At 42.1% G+C, this 22,400-nt stretch overlaps 1 protein-coding gene across 1 annotated transcript in view; it reads right to left on the reverse strand.

Annotated features, from left to right (window-relative positions):
- The window catches only part of OTULINL (OTU deubiquitinase with linear linkage specificity like), a 327,060-nt gene that overhangs the window by 77,981 nt on the left and 226,679 nt on the right, over positions 1–22,400 (reverse strand). The window contains exons 2-5 of the mRNA XM_086965249.1: positions 12,504–12,645; positions 12,359–12,396; positions 12,180–12,271; positions 359–508 (exon numbers count right to left, since the gene is read on the reverse strand). Coding sequence (XP_086821375.1) covers positions 359–508; positions 12,180–12,271; positions 12,359–12,396; positions 12,504–12,645 — 422 coding nt within the window. The remainder of the gene's footprint in view (positions 1–358; positions 509–12,179; positions 12,272–12,358; positions 12,397–12,503; positions 12,646–22,400) is intronic.

Here is a 22,400-nt window from a genome sequence, read left to right on the forward strand (position 1 = left end):
CCCCTTTTTTCTCGGCCCCCCCCTTGATGAAGCCCCCCCCAAATTGTCAGGGGCTGCTCAGAAACAAAATGTTCCATTTTCCTGAAAATTTCAGCCAATTCCGTCCACAAACACCAAAGTTATTAGACATAGAATTTTCAAAAATCCCATAGAGAAAAAATCCTAACTATATATACCTACTGGCGACCGCCAGTAGGTAATATATATATATATATATATATATATATATATATATATATATATATATATATATATATATATATATATATATATATATATATATATATATATATATATATATATTCATGGGAAATTGTTACAATACTTTAGCTTTCCACATTGATAAAATAAGACGTACCTTCACAAGGTCTTTTTCTTTCATCCATGACGGAAAGGACAGGCCCTTCCTGAACACCTGAAATAGCACTGCTCTGATGGCACAGTAGTTATCGCCTCTGACTTGCTGTATGAATTTAACATGATGCCGTTGGAATAATGCCTCGTACGCCTGAAACCGCAAAACAAACAGATGATTTCCCATACCTCCAACAGAGAATATTTTTATTTATTAATTTTTTTATTTTTGTACAGTTTATCAAGTTCAGAAATACCATATTTAAAGAATATTAAATTATGAGTGGAAAAGAGAAAAAAAATGCCAGGGTGGAGGGAGATTGATTTGGGATTTTTTTGCGTGAAATTTTTAAGCATGTCTGATAGAGAGGAGCAAAAGTTGGCTGGACCAGTCCACGTGTTACTAGTTTTTAAACAACTGGGGTAAAAAGCAATGAGAGAGGGCAGTCTTAGCAGATCCAACACCAAGGAAAAGTAATAAGCAAGGATATGAGTGTTTGCAGGGGTAACAGCAGTTAAAGCTGGGGAAAGCGAGGGACTGAAAACTAACGCAGAACTGACGCCTTTTTGCGTACCAGTGGTGCCAGGCCTTACATCAAGTGTGGCTTGGTCTTCTCCAGCTGGAGTACCTTACCATGGGTTGAAGTAATCAGCCTGAGCCTGTGCCTAAGGGACTCTATGATCATGGAAAACTAGACATAAACCTAAGGCAGAAACGTGGGTAAATCATTTAACTAATCTAGTCTGCATGAAAAAACCTTTCCGTAGATATAAAGGCACTATATATGAAATTGGAATCATCTACAATAAATTCAATTTGAATTATAACAAATACTGATTAATTCTATAAGGAGAGTGTTTCTGTTTTTAAATGATATGTGTGTGTGTGCAGGCATTAGTGTGCCATTTGTTTCTTTGATTACCCTGTACAGGGTGGGGGTAGAGGATTTACAATTGAGAACATATAAACTGTTTTTGGTAATCCAAGCCAATATCAATCTAAACAAATGTTAACAATTTAAATCTTTTAAAAGCATTTTTCTTGTTTCTCTGTTGCCAATAGGAGCTGTTCTAATTTAAATACAGTATTTAACAAAAAAAAAGGAATGAAACTCCGCCCATAATGTATTTTGGAAGGGAAGTTCATTGTCACATTATATATTGGTCTTGGATAGACTAATACTGTCTTTCTGAAATAAAACAAGCATTTGAGTTTTGAGTAGCATTATTTATGTTGCGTGTCCCGAACAAGGCCTGCTCATCTTCATTCTGGGGTCACTGGTGAGCCCTTTGTTCACCTATATACTTCCTGAGGAAATGGCCCATGGGTTAGGGGGCTCAATACTTTCTTTTAAACTTTTCCCCCTGGTGCTGGCAAGGCACGCCATGCCACTGGGTGACGGGAACTCTGGTTCATACATTGCAAAGGATGGGTTTAGCACACACGGTCCTGCAGCCTTCTATTGAGCACACGATGATTGACATATATCTTTTGTTTCAAATTGAAAGAGACCAATCTGCTTCTATTATAAGCAAGGGTCTTAAAGTAATTTTGCCGAACCTCCTAATGCCAATTTCTGCTATTATCATTACGATCCGAAAATATCTAATGTACTATTTTGTGTCATATTGAGTATATATCGGAGGACATGATAATGTCTGGTCCACTTCTTTGTACACACATCTATAACTTAATAAGGAGCAGACTGGTGGACTTGGTTCTTGAGGTTCACAAATGAGCTGTGCTATGTACATATTATTTATATACCATGAGCCTAGCTGGGGGGCAAAAGAGTTCTATAAATAATGTTGGTTTTGGGAGTTCATACAATATCATGTTCATCAACTGAGGAGTAACAGAATCATTTTACCTGTTCATGTATTAACAATTTTAGACACAGAGATTAAGTGAATTGCAGAATCACATGACTTTCAGTCAAGTGCCAGAGCTGGGAACACAGCCATGTCCTGATGTTTCCAGATCAGCAGATTAGTCCTATCTCCTCCTTCAAATGCATGTGTAGAGAACCAAGAGGAAGTAATATGTGAGCATGGCTAGCAGCCAGTTCTGAGAACTAGTTTCTAGCAAGGAAACATGCCAAGCAATCTACATGTACATGCCTGTAATGATTGGAAGCTTCTTCACTGTGTCAGGCAATAAGTTGGCATGCAGGTATCCTTAAGTGCCAGAGCGAGGCTCATGTGACTGTATCGAGCTTGCCCAAAACTTTGTACGTGACATGTGTATTATGCAAACTAGCATTGGCAAAGCCAAACACACTGACGCTTGCACTGGATCACTGACCAAATCCATTAAAAAAATGCCTGTGGCAGTACAAAATAATTAAAAAAGGATTGCTTTGTGAATACAATACAGGTACGAGGTAAAGAATTATTACGCCATGATCAAATGTACTTTTCAGAAGTGAAATAGTGCCTCATGCATTTCAATAGAAGTAGAAGGATACACCCAAACAGCCAACTGAAAGGAACAAAAGTACTATTGTGGGCTAATCCAAGACGCGATTGACAATGTCTCAAGCAAATGGTGGAAGGTTCCTGAGCCCAATAATCAATGGCTCAAAGAGGTTGAACCAAAGCTCCTTTGTGCATGTATTCAATACAATATGTTCGCCACAAATAGTTCAAACGTCACTAGAAGTCAACACTAAAAGAAGAGGCAAAGGCAGCTTGAAAATGTACAAGAATCAAATTGAATCTACCAATTTCATTATAATGGACAAAGGAAATAAAGAATAAAAAATAAAATCCAAAAACGATTGCTGTTTTAGTCTGGCTGAGGAGGACTACTTCATTTGCACACATGTCAGTGATTTGCATTTTAATTACCCTTTGATGATAAGCCAGAAAACACTATGCATGATGGGACTTGCTCTGGCTCCATTATAGAATAATATAATGATCCAGAATTCCGCAATCCAAGCTGAGAGCAATGTTGGCATACTTGAAGTCATTGGCAAACACCATTAAATGAGGGTTGAGGAACATTTTATGCACCGTTGGCCAAATTAAATTCTTGATTTACCTAAAGAATAAATTACTTCTCATGATCCCCGCCCTTAAATACATTACGTTAATTGTTAGTACATTTTTCTTTATCAAGTGCAAGATGGCTGCAAGGCCTAGCGGCACTCCAAAATTGGGCAGAACATAGAACAGTTCAACACAGAAGAGTCAAATATGTATCAGATTACCTTTGACATTCCATTGCAGACCGATAGTACCCAAGACAACTGATGTGGAACCACATCACATCCCACAGACAGAAGGTAAATTCAGAAAAATAATTAATAAACTATAGCACCCCTGGGGATATTTACTCATTTTATGACATGGACTTGTCAAGCTAAAGCAATTTCTAAGCCAGACCTAAAAATTGTGTTATTAATGCATCAGTAGACGAGGCACATAGCACCTTCCCTCTAAATGGGGATTCAGAAGAATGAATTTAGAGTCTACTGCTAGTGTTTCAACTATACTGTTGTTCACAATGTAATGGTACTGGTAAATGTAGTTCTCTTTTGAGCTGACTAGATTTTGGGGTGATGTCGTGTCACAGCGAAAGAAAGCATTTGAAGGGGCCATGCTATCTGCCCATACCTATTTTGACCATCCATGCAGCACATGGACACTGATGGGCAGCTCTAAGACAGCTTCACACAAAGAATGGCAACGTTTTTCTTTTTGGGAGTTTTATATAGTGCAAACTTGGCCCAAGGAAATAAGAGCACTTTAAGTGAGCAGCACATTACATTACACATTTCTATAAGGTACAGGAAGTTTTTTTTTTAAAAACCTTTTTTTATTTATTTTCATCAACTACAATCAACCAACAATGGTCATCCTACATTATAATCACCATATAAGATATTTCGTGTCATATCAGTTCCGTTCCACGAGGCAAGTACATTTCACCATAACACTGACCTCGCATGGGGATATGTCCACCCAAAGACAGGTGCAGAAGTTTTAGTGTCATAGCTACAGCTCAGTGTTATTACTCTTGTCACTTGTTTGCACGCAATCAAGGTTCAAAACGTTGGTACACAAGGCCACTCAAGCGTCCAGGTCATCCTGAAGTTTGTCATCCCTTCTATTGCACTTCATATACAGCTCCTCTGCCAGTAACTACTCAACCACATCCACGTTCCAGGGAGTGTGCGAGGCCCCTGAAATTTATATAAGTGACACCTTCTGATCTCGGGGAAGCTGCTTTGTGCAGACTCCACCTGGGCCGCAGCTCTTCCTCTCAGCCACCCCAAGCACCTCTTGTACAGCCCATTTCGGACTGAAGGTGTGAGAATGGATTGGGGCAGAGTTAAACCTGTGTGGGCTAAAGTGCTGACAATGGGCGCCCTGCGAAGTCTCTGAATGGGCAGCCCGAGAGGTGTCCCCCTCCCCTAGGCCTTCCCACACTATCCCTTAGAGGTCCCAGCAGGGGGTCCCTCTACCATGAGCCCAATTGTAAAGAGGCATATTTCTTTCAATCTGATTGGCAGGGGTACACGAGGACTGGTGAGGTGTTGCTATTTGCGGGACCCCATCCTGGTAGGCAGAGTGCCAGGCCCTGGGCAGCTGCCCACACTGCCCATGCCTAGCGTCGGCCCTGCCCTAGCCCATATGCATAAAATCCACCCCAAAGAAACTGCATCGAGCACAGGCAGAGGAACGATCTTGGGATAACTGGCTTAAAGCCAGAGGCGCACCATAGGTATGGTGGAGAAAGTTAAAGTGTATCATCTTCATGCAAGCATCGCTGGACACTGTCCTCAATAGGGCACAGACTTGCGCCCAGTCTGCGTCTAAGAGTGGATCTCCCTCCCAGGTCAGCATCTCATGCCTGTCGGGCTCGCAGAGGCAGATGGGGGCCATGTGCCTTTATGGCTTTATGCCTCAATGAAACGAAGTGCCTCCCCATTCCACAGGTCAGCATTGTCCCTAGCATGCTGGAGGCCATTGATGCTGTGCGGAATGTTGCCCAGGTTTGCATAGCGATCTCGGTCAGGCCTGCATAATGAAGAAAGCAACCGTCCCCCCACCTCAAATCAAGCCTGCACATCCTTAAAGGAGATAAAGCGCTCGTTGAGATATAGACCCCCAAGCCAATCACAGCCCTCATCTTGTCATGACTGAAAGGACATATTGGCTTCCATATACCGGAAAGGAGCAAGAATCCATATTGGTGATTCATGGTAAAAGGAAGCCATCTTAAGCACCATGGTGACCAGCCTCTGCGACGCACATGCATTCTATCGAATTACATATGGAACATTCCTCGAAATACCAGACCCTGCCATCAACAATGCTGGAAGCTCAAGCCCCTCGACCAGTCCCACCACTAACTATTTCTCCCAGTTACTTCCTGCAGCTATCCATCTGGCAGCATACTGCATATGAGTTGCAAAATATTAATACACCAGAAGCTGCACGTCAAGTCTGCCCTCCTCATAATTCCTCCTCAAAGTGACACATGCCACTCTAGGCCTCTTATGGCGGGATCAGGGTGGTTGGAATGGAATTCAACTGCCTTAACATGCTAGAAGGGAAGGAGCACAGGTAATTCTAAAAGGTGTAAAGGCAGCGCAGGAGAAGCACCATCATAGATATGGCAAATATACCCACGACCAACAGTGGCAGAGAGTTCCAAAATGCTATAGAAGAGTGCAATGAGTCCATCACCCTGACAATGTTGTGCTGCAACTGTTTTGTCTTCGTGTGAGTAACCATCCTGCCGAAGTACCAAAAATTGTCAAATTCCCATCACAGCTCAATATCTGTGAGGCGCCCACCACAACTCCCACCAATGCTGCCAACGTAAATAGTAACACTTATTTTGTATTTATTTTCAGGCCGGACACTTCTCCGAGCTCATCCAAGAGTATTAGCAAGACCCCCAAGAGACTCTCCGAGGGTCCTGAGAAAGAACAGAGCATTGCCTGCGTACAGCGACAATATGTGCTGTGTCCCAACTAGCGCTATGCCCCATTCATAACTTACCTGTCAGGCTCAAACTGCCAAGGGCTCTAATGCCAGAGCAAACAATAGGGGTGACAAGAGGCAACCCTGCTAAGTCCCTCGCTCTAATTTCCAGCTATCCCACCAACACCACCCACCCGGACCCTGGTGCTAGGACATGTGTGGAGTATATGGATCTACGTCCAAAAGTGCGCACCAAAATCCATGAACCACAAGACTTTAAGCAGGTATCCACAGTATCAAAAGCTTTTTCTGTGTCGATCGAGATCAGCGTAATTTCCTTGCTCAATGCCTTCACCTCGTAGAGTAGATGCAGAAGTCTTTTTAGTTTATACAGATATTCCTCGTGGTTGTAGGTAAAACTCCTGTCTCTCTGGCCTCCAAAAATACCTCAAGAAGCACCTGAGGGAGAGCAGGCAAGAAGTCCCGATAGAACTCTGTCAGGAATCTGCTCTCCCCCCCCCCCTCCCCCAGTGGTTTATTTTGACGGAGCATCCTCCATCCGCAGTACAGCATGCAAATCATCTAGGGTTAAGTCCAAGTCTAAATCTGTTATCACTTGCACCTAAATCTGTGGGAGGTGAATACGCCCAAGGAAAGTGTGAATCCGTGAACTGTAATGTGTGTGTTCCCCCTATAGACCCCCCTCCAAATGATGTAAACAATAGCAGGTTGAGAAGTCACTGTGATGCCATCTGCACTAAGTAAGTGGGAAAAAGGGGTAACAGCCACCTCCCTACATTAGATTCATACCAAAATCCTGCCTAACTTATCACCCTCTCACTGCAACCTTTGACAATGCTGCTTCACAGTGAACACATCCAGCCTATCCCACATGTCCATAATCTGATGGCGAACACTAGCCTCCTCCAGTTAGAGCTCCAGTCAGGACAAATCTTGTGTCTGCAGAGCAGCCAGACTAGCCTTTTCCGTTTGTATCTCCTTTCGCAATTGTCTCAACCCCTTACATGTCATCCCCATGCTCTGACCCTTAAATATGGCCTTCACAGATTCCCCATCAGTGGATATACATTGTGTTGTGCCCCAATTATGCCCTATGTAGTCTGACAGTGCCTGGCATAGTGCATCCTTACCCACGGCATCCAACAGGACATCCACCATGAATCACCACACCAGACCCCGCGCCTCAGATCCACCCCACTTCAACATGCAAGAAACGGGGGTATGATCAGACAAGAACTTTGGCAATTGCAAAACAGTCACTCTCTCATCAAGGGGCACCCGCCTATCAATACCCTGTCTAGTCTCATGAAAGTATTATGTGTAAGGGAGTGGGATGTGTATGCATTGTGCAGTGGCAGGAGTGAACACTAGGCCTATGAAAGCCCCAAATTGTACTTCACCTCCCGCAAAGAGTGCCATCATTCAGGGTTTTGTGCCCGAATGATGGGGCAACCTATTTAGTTCTCCATCTAGCACACAGTTTAATTCTCCCAAACACAGAAGGAGCTTATCCACATCTTGACTAACCACATCCAGTATTTTTATAAAGAAGTGCAGATCATTCTTAATCGAAGCATAGGCTTTATTCAGCGATATGGCCTTTCCATCCAGCACAGCCCGAAGAAATATATTTCTACTATCTGCATCATCCTCAACATAAGTATGGGAGGACAGCGTCCTCGGAGCTACACAAACCAGTACTTCCCTGGCATATGTAGAGTATGATGTGTGATATACCTGCCCTCTCCACTTCCTTGTCACCTTTTCATCTTCAGCACCATCTAAACACAACTCTTGTATACAGGCTATGCTAATTTTGTTACGCTCCAAGAAGGAGAGGACCCTATACTGCTTAATGTTCGACCTCAACCCACAGACATCTCACGTTAGAATTCTGTACTCATCTCCCACGTGTGTAGCTCATAAGTGCAGGATTCGCTCCCATGCCATGCAGTACTGTGACAACCTGACTTACCTGCAACAACATCTCCTCTAACAGTGTAACTACAACTATTAACACTCTCCCTCCCTCGGGCAAACCTAGTGAAAGACTGACCCTAAGTAAGCCCACCCTATCATGTGCCAGGACCAACGCAGCAGCCCTTACCCATCCAACAGACACAGGATCTCAAATATATGACTCCCACACCAACCGCCCAGTGCAATTATACCGCCTCTACCCGGTGTAGGTGGCAATGGCACCACCCTGCCACAATCAATGCAGCTAGGAGGAGAGATGAGTTAAAACAAACATATACATGAAAATACACATCAGCGAGCCAAGTAGTGCAACCACAAGCCTTCCATATTGTCGTCTACAGGCTGTTTTGCAATCTTCATGCAGTGGTTTCAAGACATTCGATCCTCCGTTCCCAAGGCTAAGGTCACACAGTGAGATTAAGTAAGAGTGTGCTATCGGGACTAGCCCGGGCCTCAAATCATTTATTATCATTTTTGGTACAGTGTCTGGAGTGACATATTTGGTGTCGGGGACCAAACTAGTCGAGAGAAGAACCGGAAGAGCCCGCTCAATTGACTGTGCAATGTCAGCAACAGACACCTGCATGGTGCTATCCTTCTGGATAGTGACTAGGGATAAATCTAGTCTGTCATCCTCTGATAGCCCCCTCCGGGACTGACCCCTCCAGGAACCATGTAAGGAATCAGTACCTGAACGGCCTCAGCACCCCTGGCGGTGAGCTGGAGCTTTGGCCCAAATTTGCATCCACTCCCAGACCTCATCTGGATGCTCAAAGAAATGCACTTTTCTCTGAGAAATGACTTATTTTTGAAGGATACAACAGCATATATTTCAACTGAAGAGTGCACAGCTTTTGTTTTACAGCAAGGAACAGTTTACGCTGTTTCTGTACATTTCTAGTATAGGTAGGATATATGGCTATTTTACTGTTGTCAAATGCAGGCACCTACAGTTCTCTGGCAGCTCGCAAGATGCCATCCAGATCTAGGTAGTGCAGAATTTTAGCTATGAATGCCGTCGAATGAAAGCCAGTCGGGAGTGGGTAGCAGCACAAGGGCCCCAAGAGCCCTCTCCACCACAAAGAAATCGAAAGGGCCCTGCGGCTGGAGCTGCTCTCTCACCCATCGTTCCAGGAATACTTCTGCAAAGTAGCCTTCTATCCTCTCAGGGAACCGCCACACTTGAATGTTATTGTTGCGGGATTGGCCTTCTGCATCTTCCACCTTAAACTTCAACTCTTGTGGAACAGTAGTCATTTTGGCCATTTGTAAGGTACAGGAAGATTAAATGAGTTACCCAGAATCACAGGATGTTAAGAGGAGGCAGGAGTTGAACCTGATTTCTCAGTTACATTGGCTACAGCTCTGGCAGGGAAACAACATTGCTTCTCAAAGTGTTCAAAAACTTGCAAATATTGGATTTTATTTGCAAACATGGAAATACACCCATTACAAATAAATGAAGTTACCCAGTCATTTTTGCTGAAAGATATTTTTTCAAAATGAATGTGTAGGTCTCTGCACATTCTGGTGATTCATAGTGCCCAGTGAGCTAATTTGCCTAATCAAATCTCACTGGAAGTAAGCAAACAAATCCAATTGCCTTGGACCAATGAAATGGAGACACTCACTTCAAAAATTCAGTCATGCTCTGTGACTGCTTGGAATTCCTGAGCCTAAGAGGGAAATTCTTGTGAGATTCATGACTTTGGGTCGGCATGTGGGTTTCTATGCAAAGTCCTATGACTTCCTGTTTCCTACGTGGATGTGGGTGGGATACAGACTAGAAAACAAAGCAGAGATGATCCTGCAAAAGCCTTGGTAGTTCTTTTAAACAATGGTTTGTTGGAGCATCCTTGAGCTTCTAGGAGAGATTTGGGTTAGTTTGCAGGTAATCATTAACTTTTCTAGCTGACTATATTTTAAAATCTCCTCTCAAATTATGACTTCCAAGGGAAAGAGTGTGAACGTTTTGTACATTTGTTGAGATTGATAGTATGCATATTCAAAACGGAAGGGGTACAAGAGAATAAAAGATGTATTGATGGAGAGTGGGGTGAGAAGAGAGTGGCGTGTAGGATAAATATGGATAAGGGAGATAACAACAGGAGAAACAGTGCTGTGCAGGTGATCCAAATATAACAGTATATTCGATGCTGCACTAGGATTGCTCGGTAGAATAATGGGCCTGTTTCAGAGGTGTCGTACTTACAGACAGAGGCATCTCTGCTTTTCATCATTTGTATGGTGATAAATTAAGTACTAAGGCAGTTTGCAGGTGTGTTTTCATTTTATTCATTGGAGGACTGCATGTCTGTAGGCATGTGTCGGTATCTGTTGCGTGACAATCATGTATAATGCAGCCATTACATTCTCCCTAGTAAATACGTGCCCAATATTATGATCTCGGGCAGGATTTTCAGATGCCCAAGCTACGACAGACTTCTACCTCCTTCTCTTTCTTGTTCACTATTAACCCTCCAGTCTCTGCTGACCACGTTCTCCCTACCTGCTGGTCAGACACATATGACCAATACCCATGACCCACCATGGTTCCATCCAGTAAGATACTAGTTTACTGGGGAAGAGCACTCCATCCACATGGGTCATCTCTCCTTCCCTCTGCCCTGTATCCTCATGTGTTCTCTCCTAATCACTCTTTTGCAATATTTTGGCCCCCCACGCTACAGTGAGGCAACCTTGCATGTGGTAATGAGCTGCACAAAGAATAAGTAGACGCTCAGACCTCCCTATGTCGTGATGTAAATGTCCTGCCTAGTCCTCAATAGTAATTTGTCGTTCTAAAATAATGAAGCAATACCTTAATCTAGCGAACAGAATAATATATTTGCAAGTTTTCATGAGTTAAGGTCTCTTCATTATGCTGTTTGTGAATTAGGCTTTGAAAACAATTGAGCACAACTTATATGGAAATAAGTCTTATCTCTGCTTTTTGTGCCCCTGTGATGCATAGTGAAAGATTCCAGCCAACCAGGACTGGTTTAATGTTCCACTGTGGTGCCAGCATTTCCCTTTTGCCTCTTACCCTCAGGTTAGGACACAGTGAAAAGGAGTGCATAGCACAGGTGCTATGTGCTTGATCTAAAACAAATGCAATCCTCAATGCATGCTGCGTTTTAAGAGTTTTCCTATGCGCTGTACGTACACCTGGTATTATCCAGGTCTTCGACGTGTGAGTTGTCCATAGCAGACAGTGGTGTATTTAGGGGTGAGATTCAAGTTTGGCTACATGTGACCCACATGTCTTTCAAAACGACCCAAAATGGACCCGGGCTTTCGCGAGAATCCAGGTTGTTCGCTCAAATCGATTTGCTATTGACAGTTAGCATTTACACTTCATCCTAAATATATGTCATACCACACGTTTCCCTCAAAGACCAGACAGAGTTGTATTCGGTTTGAGGATATGTGTGGCCACTGGTGAGCGACAGTGGCGCTCTTCTCAGTGGACGTGTAAGAGCTGATGTTTTAGGACTTTAATCCAGGACTACTGATTAATCAGTCTTTGCTTAAGGCCAGTCCCTCACTGCGCAAACTGAGGACTTATAGCATCAATGCATCCAAATGCCAAAGGAGAGGTGTTCGTGTCCATAAACAAAAGGGAGGTACAAATGCACTTCTTTGTCTAGGTCATGACGTTTTCTGGTGATGTCATTTCCTCTGGCCACATTGGCGTGTGTGGGTGTGGCTTCCCGTAAGCGTCACAGGCCCTTACCAAATGATACACCTTGGCAGACAAACGTGATCAATTACTTAGAAGGGTATAGGAAAGAAAGTTGTTTAAAGCAGATGAATGCAAACTAAAGTCAATGCACACGTTACAGCAGCTCTGAAAGCGGAATAACAGGAAGGATCCAGTTTACCTTTCTCATTTGTTTTGCCTGCAGGGTTTCTCCTTTCCATTCTCTGCTGGAGTACGAAAGCAAACCAACTTCACTACTAATACTGAGGTTTCCTGTACGAAAATTGAACACATCATAAACATTTATATTAATTGAATGTAAAAAAAACATATCATATTTAACTCAAAAGGTAATATTACGTTTTCCTTTGAATTTTCCTTGACAGTAATCAATCCACCTGAAATAGAAAAAAAGAATAGTTCTCAAATAGATAAAAAAAAATTGAAACTTGAAGTGGAAAGGATCAATGGTGCCGCGCAGAGAAGCAATGCATTTGCCACGTACCATTTCAGCAGCCGCTCCTTGCAAAACCATAGTGTGGACAGCACATAGGACATTGCCAGCATCATTGGTTGATTTATTTTGCTCCACAAGAGGGTCACAGCCAGGTTAATGGGCGCTAGCCAGGACTGCCCTTCCTTTCTCTCTGAAACCAGATAAGAAAACGATCAGCAACTGGTGCTGGTACAGATATGCAATATTTGTTAATAAACTGTATAGGTATCAGTTCATCAAAATGCCAGCAGTGTCGGCAATGACATCATATACCCTTTGCCTTCACCCCATAACAGAGTTGAACCTCTATCCTCCAAACAGCCGCCTATATTTACCCGTGGAGCTACGGAAAGACAAGTGGTTCAAACTGCATAAGGGAAGCGGGGTCCTAGAGTATTATTTCCATTTAGCAAAAGTAGTGCCAGGATACATCCAAAGGTTGCATTTGAAGGGCACGCCCCCAACACCCGGGATGGCCCTTTCAGGCTATTCAAAGGTAACATATTGATTGTTGCCAAACTCAATAACGTTCATTTTTTGGACTTTGAAAAGATGGAAGGCTCAGTAGACAAGCCAGGAGCCAACCCTGGTGTCAAACACAGATCCCAGCAGTGAATGCACTAGTCTCCTGAATCACCAAACAGTGGAACCCACTGGTAGCAGAATCTACCCTGGATACCCTAACATCCATGCCTTCCTCCCACTCATTCGAGTGCTATTCCATGTCCTAAAATAACCTCACTAGAGCCCGGTTTGCAAGTGCCCTGGAGGAATAAGGATTATTTAATCTGCAGGTTCAAATCTGATACTCCAGGTTTCAGATTATTTCGGGTGAAATAAATAGCACATCTTTCAAGTTTTGCTCAGGAATTGTGGAAGAACAAAATCTCCATCTCCCGGTGTTTTCTGGGCATTTTAATCCCTGCTGGAATGCACCTGCAAAAGGTTTGAGGGGTTTATTGGAATTGGTAGTTACTGGGAGTTGTAAACTTGACTTAATTTGTCATTTCAAAACCAGTGCAAATAGCAGAAGTGAAACTAACACAGGCCTCATTTAGAGTGTGATTTAGAGTGTGTGGTGATGATATTTTTCAGCAAATTTACACCTATTGCGTTTCTGTATATTTATGCCCTCAAATCACAGTTAGAATTGTTCAAAATAACACAAAACACTTCAAGCTTACCACAATGAAATACAAATATGGTATTAATACCCAGTGGTAATAACAGAGCATTTGAGTATTAAAGCTGGAATGCTGTCTGAAAACTGAAAATAAGGCCACCTAACATATATGTATTTCAGTTCTGTAGTAAAGGTCCATAAAATAAAAAAAATCCCCCAATAAGCTGCATGCACATAACAGTTCACCTCACTTTTCATAACAGTTCACCTCGCTTTTCAAGCAAATCTTACACGTTTTCTATATGAAGTTGGTTTTTAAAAGGAGGAAATCAGTTTTCAAAATGTAATTTGTTTTAGAAATAAAACACCACTAGCCATGATGGTGCAACAAACTAAAAGTTCTCAGCGAATGAATCATTGGTACATATGTTTATAGTTTTTTGCACAATAATACAATATTCTACATTTGCTGTATTCAATTTGATGAGGAAAGACATTTTCTAGTCGTTTTTTCGGGCGTGTTTTAGAGATGAGATGTGAATGGGTTTTATACTTTTAGGAAGACTTGTGTTGAGGAACACCAATGTCCTTATTGCTTAGTATGATGTCTGGTGGTTGGAGAAGATTCATCTTTGTGGCAACCTTCAGTTTAGAGGAAGTGTGTCTGCTCAGTTAGGAGCCATTTTAAGAAATTGAGATATTGACTTAAGAGGAAAAAGAATGAACCAAATACAAGTTAAAGGGGGCATGGCTACACCCGGAGAAGTTGTCGTTGGGACCCTGACTCTGTGGGGGAGACGGCGATTGTCGACGGACCGAATGCGACTTTCGCCCTTTTTATGGAACCCAGGGTGAAGAAATTGCTGTGTGAGGAGAGGTGGCACACGCCAAGGCCCTGTCCGCTTATTTTCTCAACCCGTATGCTGCATTATTTCAATTGCGCGTGAACGAGGCGGCTTTGTTGTAGACGCGGCCGCCATTTTCTTTGTTCTGCCGCGCTGAGGAGATTCCTTGCATGACGCCGAAAAAAACACGCGCCTGGAATCCTTTGATGCCGTTTGTTGCCCTGTTTTTGGCCTGAACGTTATTACAAGCTCCATTTGCTTCTCTTTTTCCATCTCCAATTAAAGATATCAGGGTTGGTATCTTTTTAAACACAGACTTTGTTGATATTAGTTCCTCTCAGTTAGAGAGTCATTATGCCTGTCACAGTTAGGCTTCTACTATCATGAATATTGGAACTCTCCTTTTCACATTTGAATTTTAAATATTAAAAAAGTTTTCCTTCTTGTACTTTGCTATAAAGCAGCCATTATTTTCTCTCATGCATATTTTTTCTTCATAAGCGGACTTACTTCCATGGTGATTTTATTGGCTTGTTGCTTTACGCTACGCACCGCTGAGTATATCTTTTTGGAGTATACAGCCTGCAGCCTGCAACCAGTGCTATTTCATTTCGCTTATATTTATTTTTGGACTTGTCGCACTCGCTCGCAACTGCTTTAAATATATTTACTGTATTTTAATGCACCTTTTATGGGGAAGTTGAGGAATCTTAAGCTGGCAGCATCCCCTAAAGCTTCTAAGGTGTCTACGTGTTCAGATTCTGATTCATGTCCTAACGGTTCTGAAAAGGAGGACTTTCCCCCTCAAAAACCTGATATTTCTTCAAGCGCTATTTCAAAAATGCAGTTCTCTAGTAAGCTTCCTGCAATTTCTACAAAAAGCCCCAAAAAGATCAACCTTCTCCTGTAAAATCAGCTCCGTCAGTCATGGAGGTGATACTTGAAGAGATCCGAGCTCTAAAACCCTTCATAGAGGAAACCAATTTTTAAATGATAAATGGGCTTCCTTGGAGTCACAAGTGCTCATTGTTGAACAGCGATTAGAATCTCCTGAATCTTCATGCTCACGTATTTCATCTCTGGAATCTGAAGTGTCTTCTTAAAAAACAGGCAGAAGATTTGGAAAATAGGAATCGTAGAAACAACCTCCGACTTTACAGACTTCCTGAAAACATTGAAGGTTCCAACCCTACCACCTTTTTCAGTCCTTCTTGCCCAAACTCTTGGACTTACCGGCTACCACTTCACTCAATATTCAAAGAGCTCATAGACTTGGCCATGCTTTTTCTGCAGTACACCGATCTCCTTCAAGTTCTTTCAGCGGTCAAATCCGAAAAACAGGTTTTTTGGGAAGGTCATCGTCTCTTCTTTTCTCAGGATGTAGCTAAAATCACAGCAGATCGCCGGAAAACTTTTCTTGATCTTCATCCTGAAGTACGCTCATTCAATGCCAAATATGGCCTCCTTCATCAATGTATCTTCAAGGTTACGTATAAAGAGCGAACCACAACTTTTGAGGACCCCGCAGCACTGCAGAAATGTCTTACTCTTCATGGAGCTGATACTATGGACACTTCAAGACCTGCTTGAATATTATATGCGTTTCATGTTACGATGTTGTTCTCTTTTTACTTGTTCCCAAATTGTTTAAGTGATTGTTTATTCTGTTTATGTATCAGTAATGTCTCTATAATGTTATACTGTTACTTCTCTTCCTTCGCTTTTATCTCTTCATAATTTTTCTTATATTTTCACATTTATTAATATTTCTTTTTCATTAATTCTTTCTTTTCTTTTTCACTCACAGGTTTTTTTTTGTTTCCTTCAACAATTTTCCTCTGCTCTGACCCTCCTCAAACTTGGTATTTTATGCATTTTTTACACTTTACATATTTCTAAATTCTCTTTCATCTTGGAAATACTTTCTTCCCTTCCATTTATTTTCCTCTACATTTATAAAGTCAATTTAACTGCTTTTCTTGTAAGCATAATGTTTGTTCATACTCTTATTAGTAAGGTACATTTCGGGTTACTACCTGGAATAATAAAGGATTGAACAATCCTATTGAAAGGCAACAGGTGTTATCTCACCTAGCAAAGTCGAAAACAAACATTGTGTTACTTCAAGAATCTCACAATTCTGATAATGAAGCTTCCAAGTTAAAGAGATGTTGGGTAGGTCATGTATTAAATTCCCCTGCCCTCTGTAAGAAAAATGGTGTTTTGATTGTATGCCATAAAAAATTGAGTGTTTCTGTAGTTCATCAAGAAGTGGATTCGGAGGGTCGTTGGTTTATCTTTAAGTTGCTTATAGATAAGATTCTTATTCTTATAGATAAACTTTTTTGGTCTAACCTATCAGACAAATTTCTTACATGTGACGATGATTACGTTATACTTGGTGGAGACTGTAATCAAATTCTAGACCACATTCTTGTCCGACACTCTATTGTCAAGTTTACACCTTCTAAAACGCACGCTTGATTTGTTTCCTCCATTAGACGTAAAGCATTAGTTGATATTTGGAGATTATGCCATCCTGACATTAGGGAGTACAGTTTTTATTCTGCTGCTTACCACTCACAATCCTGTATTGATTATCTTTTCTTAAGTAAATCCCTGTCACAACATGCCATTCATTCAGAGATAGGCTCAATTCTAATATCTGATCATGCCCATGTTCTTGTTGATATTGACCTGATCCCCTTTTCTCCTCACCCTGGTAGATGGCGTTTTAACAATTCCCTATTACTCGACCCTAATGTTTGTCAATAGTTTAAATCTTTTGCCTTGGAATTTTTCACCATCAACAACACTTCAGAATCCCCTTTTGTGATGGTATGGGATTCCTTTAAAGCAGCCGCCAGAGGTTTTATTATGAGTTTTGTGTCACAAAAAAAGAAATCTTTTGAGACCCAAACTTCTCAATTACTTAACAAAATTAAACAATTGGAATGCGCATATTACCACTCTAACAATTAATCGAATCTGAAAAATCTTCTTGATTCTAAAATTACGTTTAATAAATTGACAACTGATGCAGCTTCCAATTATCTCCTGAAAAGCAGTTCTCGTTACTATGGTGGCCAAAACAAGATGGGTAAAGTTTTGGCTAAATATTTAAAGATCAGGAGGGATAGAACTAAAATAGAATCCTTACAAGGTCCTGCAGGTACTCCTATTTATAAAGATAAGGACATCTTAAATGAATTTGTTTCTTTTTATAAAAATCTCTACACTCATAATTATACGCCGGATAATTCTGATTTTCTTTCCTGTTTTCGGTCTATTCCCTCTCCAATGCCTAATCACATTGATTCTTTAGGAAGTGACATTTCCCTAGCAGATATAACTCAGGCTGTTTCAGTATTACGTCGTGGGAAAGCACCCAGACCTGATGGTTTTAGTATTGAATTTTATTCTCATTTTGCAAATATTTTTTTACCTAAGCTATTATGTCTCTTTGAATCCTTTGGAGCTACGGGCACCTCTAGTGGTACCTTTCAGGAAGCATTGATCTGTTTAATTCCCAAGGATGACAACGATCACTCTCTTTGTAAAAACTACCGCCCTATCTCATTAGTTAATACTGATTACAAAATTATTGCTCTACTTATTGATCCTATTTTGCTTGATCTCATCTGCCCTGAACAAGCGGGCTTGTCAAAGGGCGACTTGCCTCTGATAATTCTCGAGTCTTTTTCAATATACTCGGCAAGGCCTCCTCTTTGGATCATCCGATTGCAGCAATTTCCATAGATGCTGAGATAGCTTTTGACAGGATTGGTTGGGACTTTATGTTTCAAGCTGGCTTTCCTCCTAAACTGATAACTTTAATTTCTCTATTATATTCTGATCCCCGCGCTTCCATATTCGCTAACAATGAATACAGACCCTATCAGTGCTGTATTTGTTGAACTTGTCCAGCAGGACAGTGGTTCAATGTTTAATTGGAAGACCCTTCACCAGCATTACGAAATGAAATTCAAGAATTGGTGACAACCGCAGAAGAAGCAGGTCACATCACCAGACAGGAAGCCACTTTTCTGCTGACATCAGAAGAAAAGATCCCATATTTTTATACATGCCCAAGACACATAAAAACAGGCTACCACCACCGGGACGACCTATTGTATTGGGCATTGGCTCACTCCTGGAGCCTCTCTGTCGAAATACTGTGATTTCTTCTTAAAGCCCTTAATACAGAGTACGAATACCTACATCAAAGATACTAAGAGTCTTTTGGCCATGCTCCGAGATATCCAGATGCCAGAAGATCCAATTTTCTTGGTCTCCCTTGACATTGAAAGTCTTTACACCTGCATCCCCCAGGATGACACTATAAGGGTGATAACAGAGACTCTGAATCAGGCAGTGTGGGACTACAAAACACCAACAGACTTTGTGGTGAAGTGTGCAACCCTGGCACTAAAACGCAATTTCTTCCAATACCAGGACAACATCTACCTGCAGGCCACCGGCACTTCGATGGGTAGCACATTTGCTCCCAGTGTCGCAGGCCTGTATGTCTTTGATTTCAAATGTAAGCACATTCTAGTACTTACCAATCCGTTCTCACAAAACATCACGTTCTGGCAAAGGTACATTGACAACGTCCTAATGATCTGGAAAGGATCGGAGGCCATGCTTGAGTCGTTCTTCCAGTGGGTCAACCCTTGTGATCCTCATCTGAAGTTCACGCATGACCATATAAGGAGGAAATGATTTTTCTGGACGTGACTATTAAGAGAGTGGGAAACCAACTAAAGACTAAGACCTACCATAAACCCACCGCTAAGAACAATTTACTGCATTTTACATGCTTTCATCCACGCCCACTGAGAGAAAATCTCCCATTCGGGCAATATTTACGCTTAAAACAGAATTGCAGCGAACTTTCCGATTTTAAAGACCATGCCCAACAACTGACAGAGATTACAAGAAAGAGGTTACCCTAAAAGAATCTTCGAAAGAAGCCAGAAGAGAGCCAGGAATCAAAACCTAGATGCCCTTCTGGAAGACATCCCCAGGGTACCAGCAGATAATATTCCTTTGACTTTTGTGACAGCATACAACCCCATTTCGAATTTGGTAAGTCGTGCTATCAATAAACACTGGAAAATCCTCACCAGTAATAATCATGACTGGACTAAACCTCTGTTCTCCTACAAACGGGCATGGATCTTGAAGAATTCCTTGGTCAACACGCGCCCCACCAACCACAGACCAGAAGACGAACGCATAGTCCTGAATGCGTGGGGCCTTCCCCCTATCACAGGGCATTACCCATGCGGTGGCTGTAGTATATGCCACCTCACATCGGCAACCAAGTCTCTGGACCTTGAACAGGGGAAACAATGGATTAAATGCAAACATACAAATTGCAATTCGCAAAATGTGATATACATGATTACGTTCCCATGTGGGTCAAGATATGTGAGCATGACTACAAGAAAAGTAAAACAATGGATTGGAGAACATCGCAGCAACATACGTTGCCAAAGAAACACGACTAAACTAACCGCCCATTTTCTTCAAATGAACCACACCACTGATCATGTCCGTTGGACCGTAATAGAACAACTGGAGAACTACGCAGGTACACAGGACTGTATGTTCGAGAAAGAACAACGGTTGATTTACCGATTGTCAACACATCTAGTGGGGCTGAATGATAATATTCCATGGGGCTCAACAATGCGACGATGAGAGGTTACCCTCTCTATGCTCCACGCATTTAAGATGTACCCATACATTGCCTAATCCTTCATACACACCTTTTCTGATTTCCAACCTAAAAAGGATTACAGCGCAATGGACCTAATCAGAGATACAATCTTCCAGCCCCCCCCTTTCTCCAGCCACATTGGGCAAGTACTATCTTATCCCTTTTCTCTAGTTCAGAGTGCCCCCCGGAATAACGTTAGCTTTCACATTATACCCCTTTTAACACCCAGCTTCTGGATGACATACCTTTCATCTGGAACAGTGCGCCAACCCGATAAGATACCCAGCTGATCCGTAATACTCATATAATATCATTTGACTAATCTGAACAATAGCATGTCCCCACCCTAGCCTCTACGGACCTGCATCCCCCCGTTCTTTTTAAATGTCAGTGTAAAACTACATGGTCAATAAAGTTCGAGATAGCCACAACGAGTTTCCCCTTTAAGAAAGCGTCACTGGCGATACGAATGACGTGTCAGTCACGTGATCACTGTGAAGCACTTTTGCTTCCGCGATCTCCCTTTCCGGCAACATTCGGGCCACGGACGTGCCAGAGATAGGTGTACATGAGGGGAGTCGCCAGAATTGAAGTAAGTTGAGCATCCGAGTTAGCCCTGTTAATCCTTGTGGGGTTACTATTTGGCATGCACTTTTGTTTAAAGCTACGATTTAAAGCGCGTGCGTTTAGACCACCATCATTCACTTCTAACAGAATATTCTGGCATTAAAATCACTACTGGTTGTTCTTAAAATACAATAGGCGGGTGGATATAACAAGGGGCAACATACTTAAGGCAGAGCACAATCATGCGAGAATGCACCAGGCGATGGCTGTTTAATGAGAGAGCTACAGGGGACTTCCCGGTGGGAACTTTTACCATGTAATCACTAAACCACAGAGCCGCAATAGGCCGTCAACAAGTGTGGGCAAAACGAGGGTGGGGATCCACCTTACCATTTACCCCTTTAACACGGGTGACTGGGGAACACGTTGTCGGTCAGTTTTACCCTTTTAGTATGGAAGCCTTATTCGTAAATCTCGCTCTCTTAAAAAGGCTGCTTGAGGCCTTTAGTTCAGTTTTTGGTAACTGAGGGTTTGAATTAGGCACATACCCTGACGAGCGCTTGACCCGGGTGAAGGTTTTATTGGCAATAATGTTAGTGGCTAGAAATTCAAGATGGGACGGCCTGGCTGGATCCTAACACACTTAGATACCAGACCTCAGGTATTCTGATGAAACTATTGGCTAGAACAATCATTAACAACCTCTTCCTAATTTTTTTGCTGCTGCCACAGCAAAATACCTGACGTGAAGAACTAAACCCCCTCCGTGAGCCCACAGGAGCGGGACTTTACGCTGTGACATGTAAGATTTCCAGCGCAATTAATACATACGCTTTTTTCCATATTACGGTGGCTGCATCTTTTTCGGGATGCGGCAAATACTCGGCTGAGTATTTAGGGGCACACACTGTTTAACCACATGAAACTAGTTGACAGCCCCATAACTTCAAGGAGCACTGCCCTAGCAATCACTAAAATAAGTGTCTTTTTGAATGCATGCTCAATTAAGTATCTGTGCATGCCACACTACGCAGTTTTGCGCCATTGATAATTACAAGAATTTGAATTCACTCTAGCCACAAAGATACATTGTGGTTTTGTTAAAGGTAGAGGATGGTACAGCAACAACCCACGATATTTAGAGTAAATGTGTGTCTGCATTTACCACGTGGGAAACAATAGACTGACGTTGCTACGTGCCGTATTTTCCCTTTCTTTTCTTCACAGGGTATTGGACGCTGGGGAAATTCCAGGACGGTCCACCAAACCGTGAGTCTGGTTCATTGACTAACCATACCCGAGGTTAGGATACACCTTAGCGCGTGTATACCGCCCGGGGTACTTACTGGTCCTGATGAAAGCTCGGCTGACCTAGCAAATTTGAGCAGAAACATGTTGACTTATACTTTTTCACATTAAGGACACTATTGGTTCAAACTTATAACCATTTGGCATTCGCTACACTGTTTTTAACAAATGCAATCTGGTCCCTAAATTTAAAAAAAAATTGAGACACAGACTGCTTTCTTTTAACATCACGCAAACCTTTTTTGCATCATTCACAAACACAAAAACCAGCTCCGTTGTAATATCAGGCTTTGAAGCACACCGGGCATACATTTGGGCTACCCGGTGGGAACCCT

This window comes from Lissotriton vulgaris, chromosome 4_1 (genome assembly GCF_964263255.1).
Source record: "Lissotriton vulgaris chromosome 4_1, aLisVul1.2, whole genome shotgun sequence".
Classification (NCBI taxonomy): Eukaryota; Metazoa; Chordata; class Amphibia; order Caudata; family Salamandridae; genus Lissotriton; species Lissotriton vulgaris.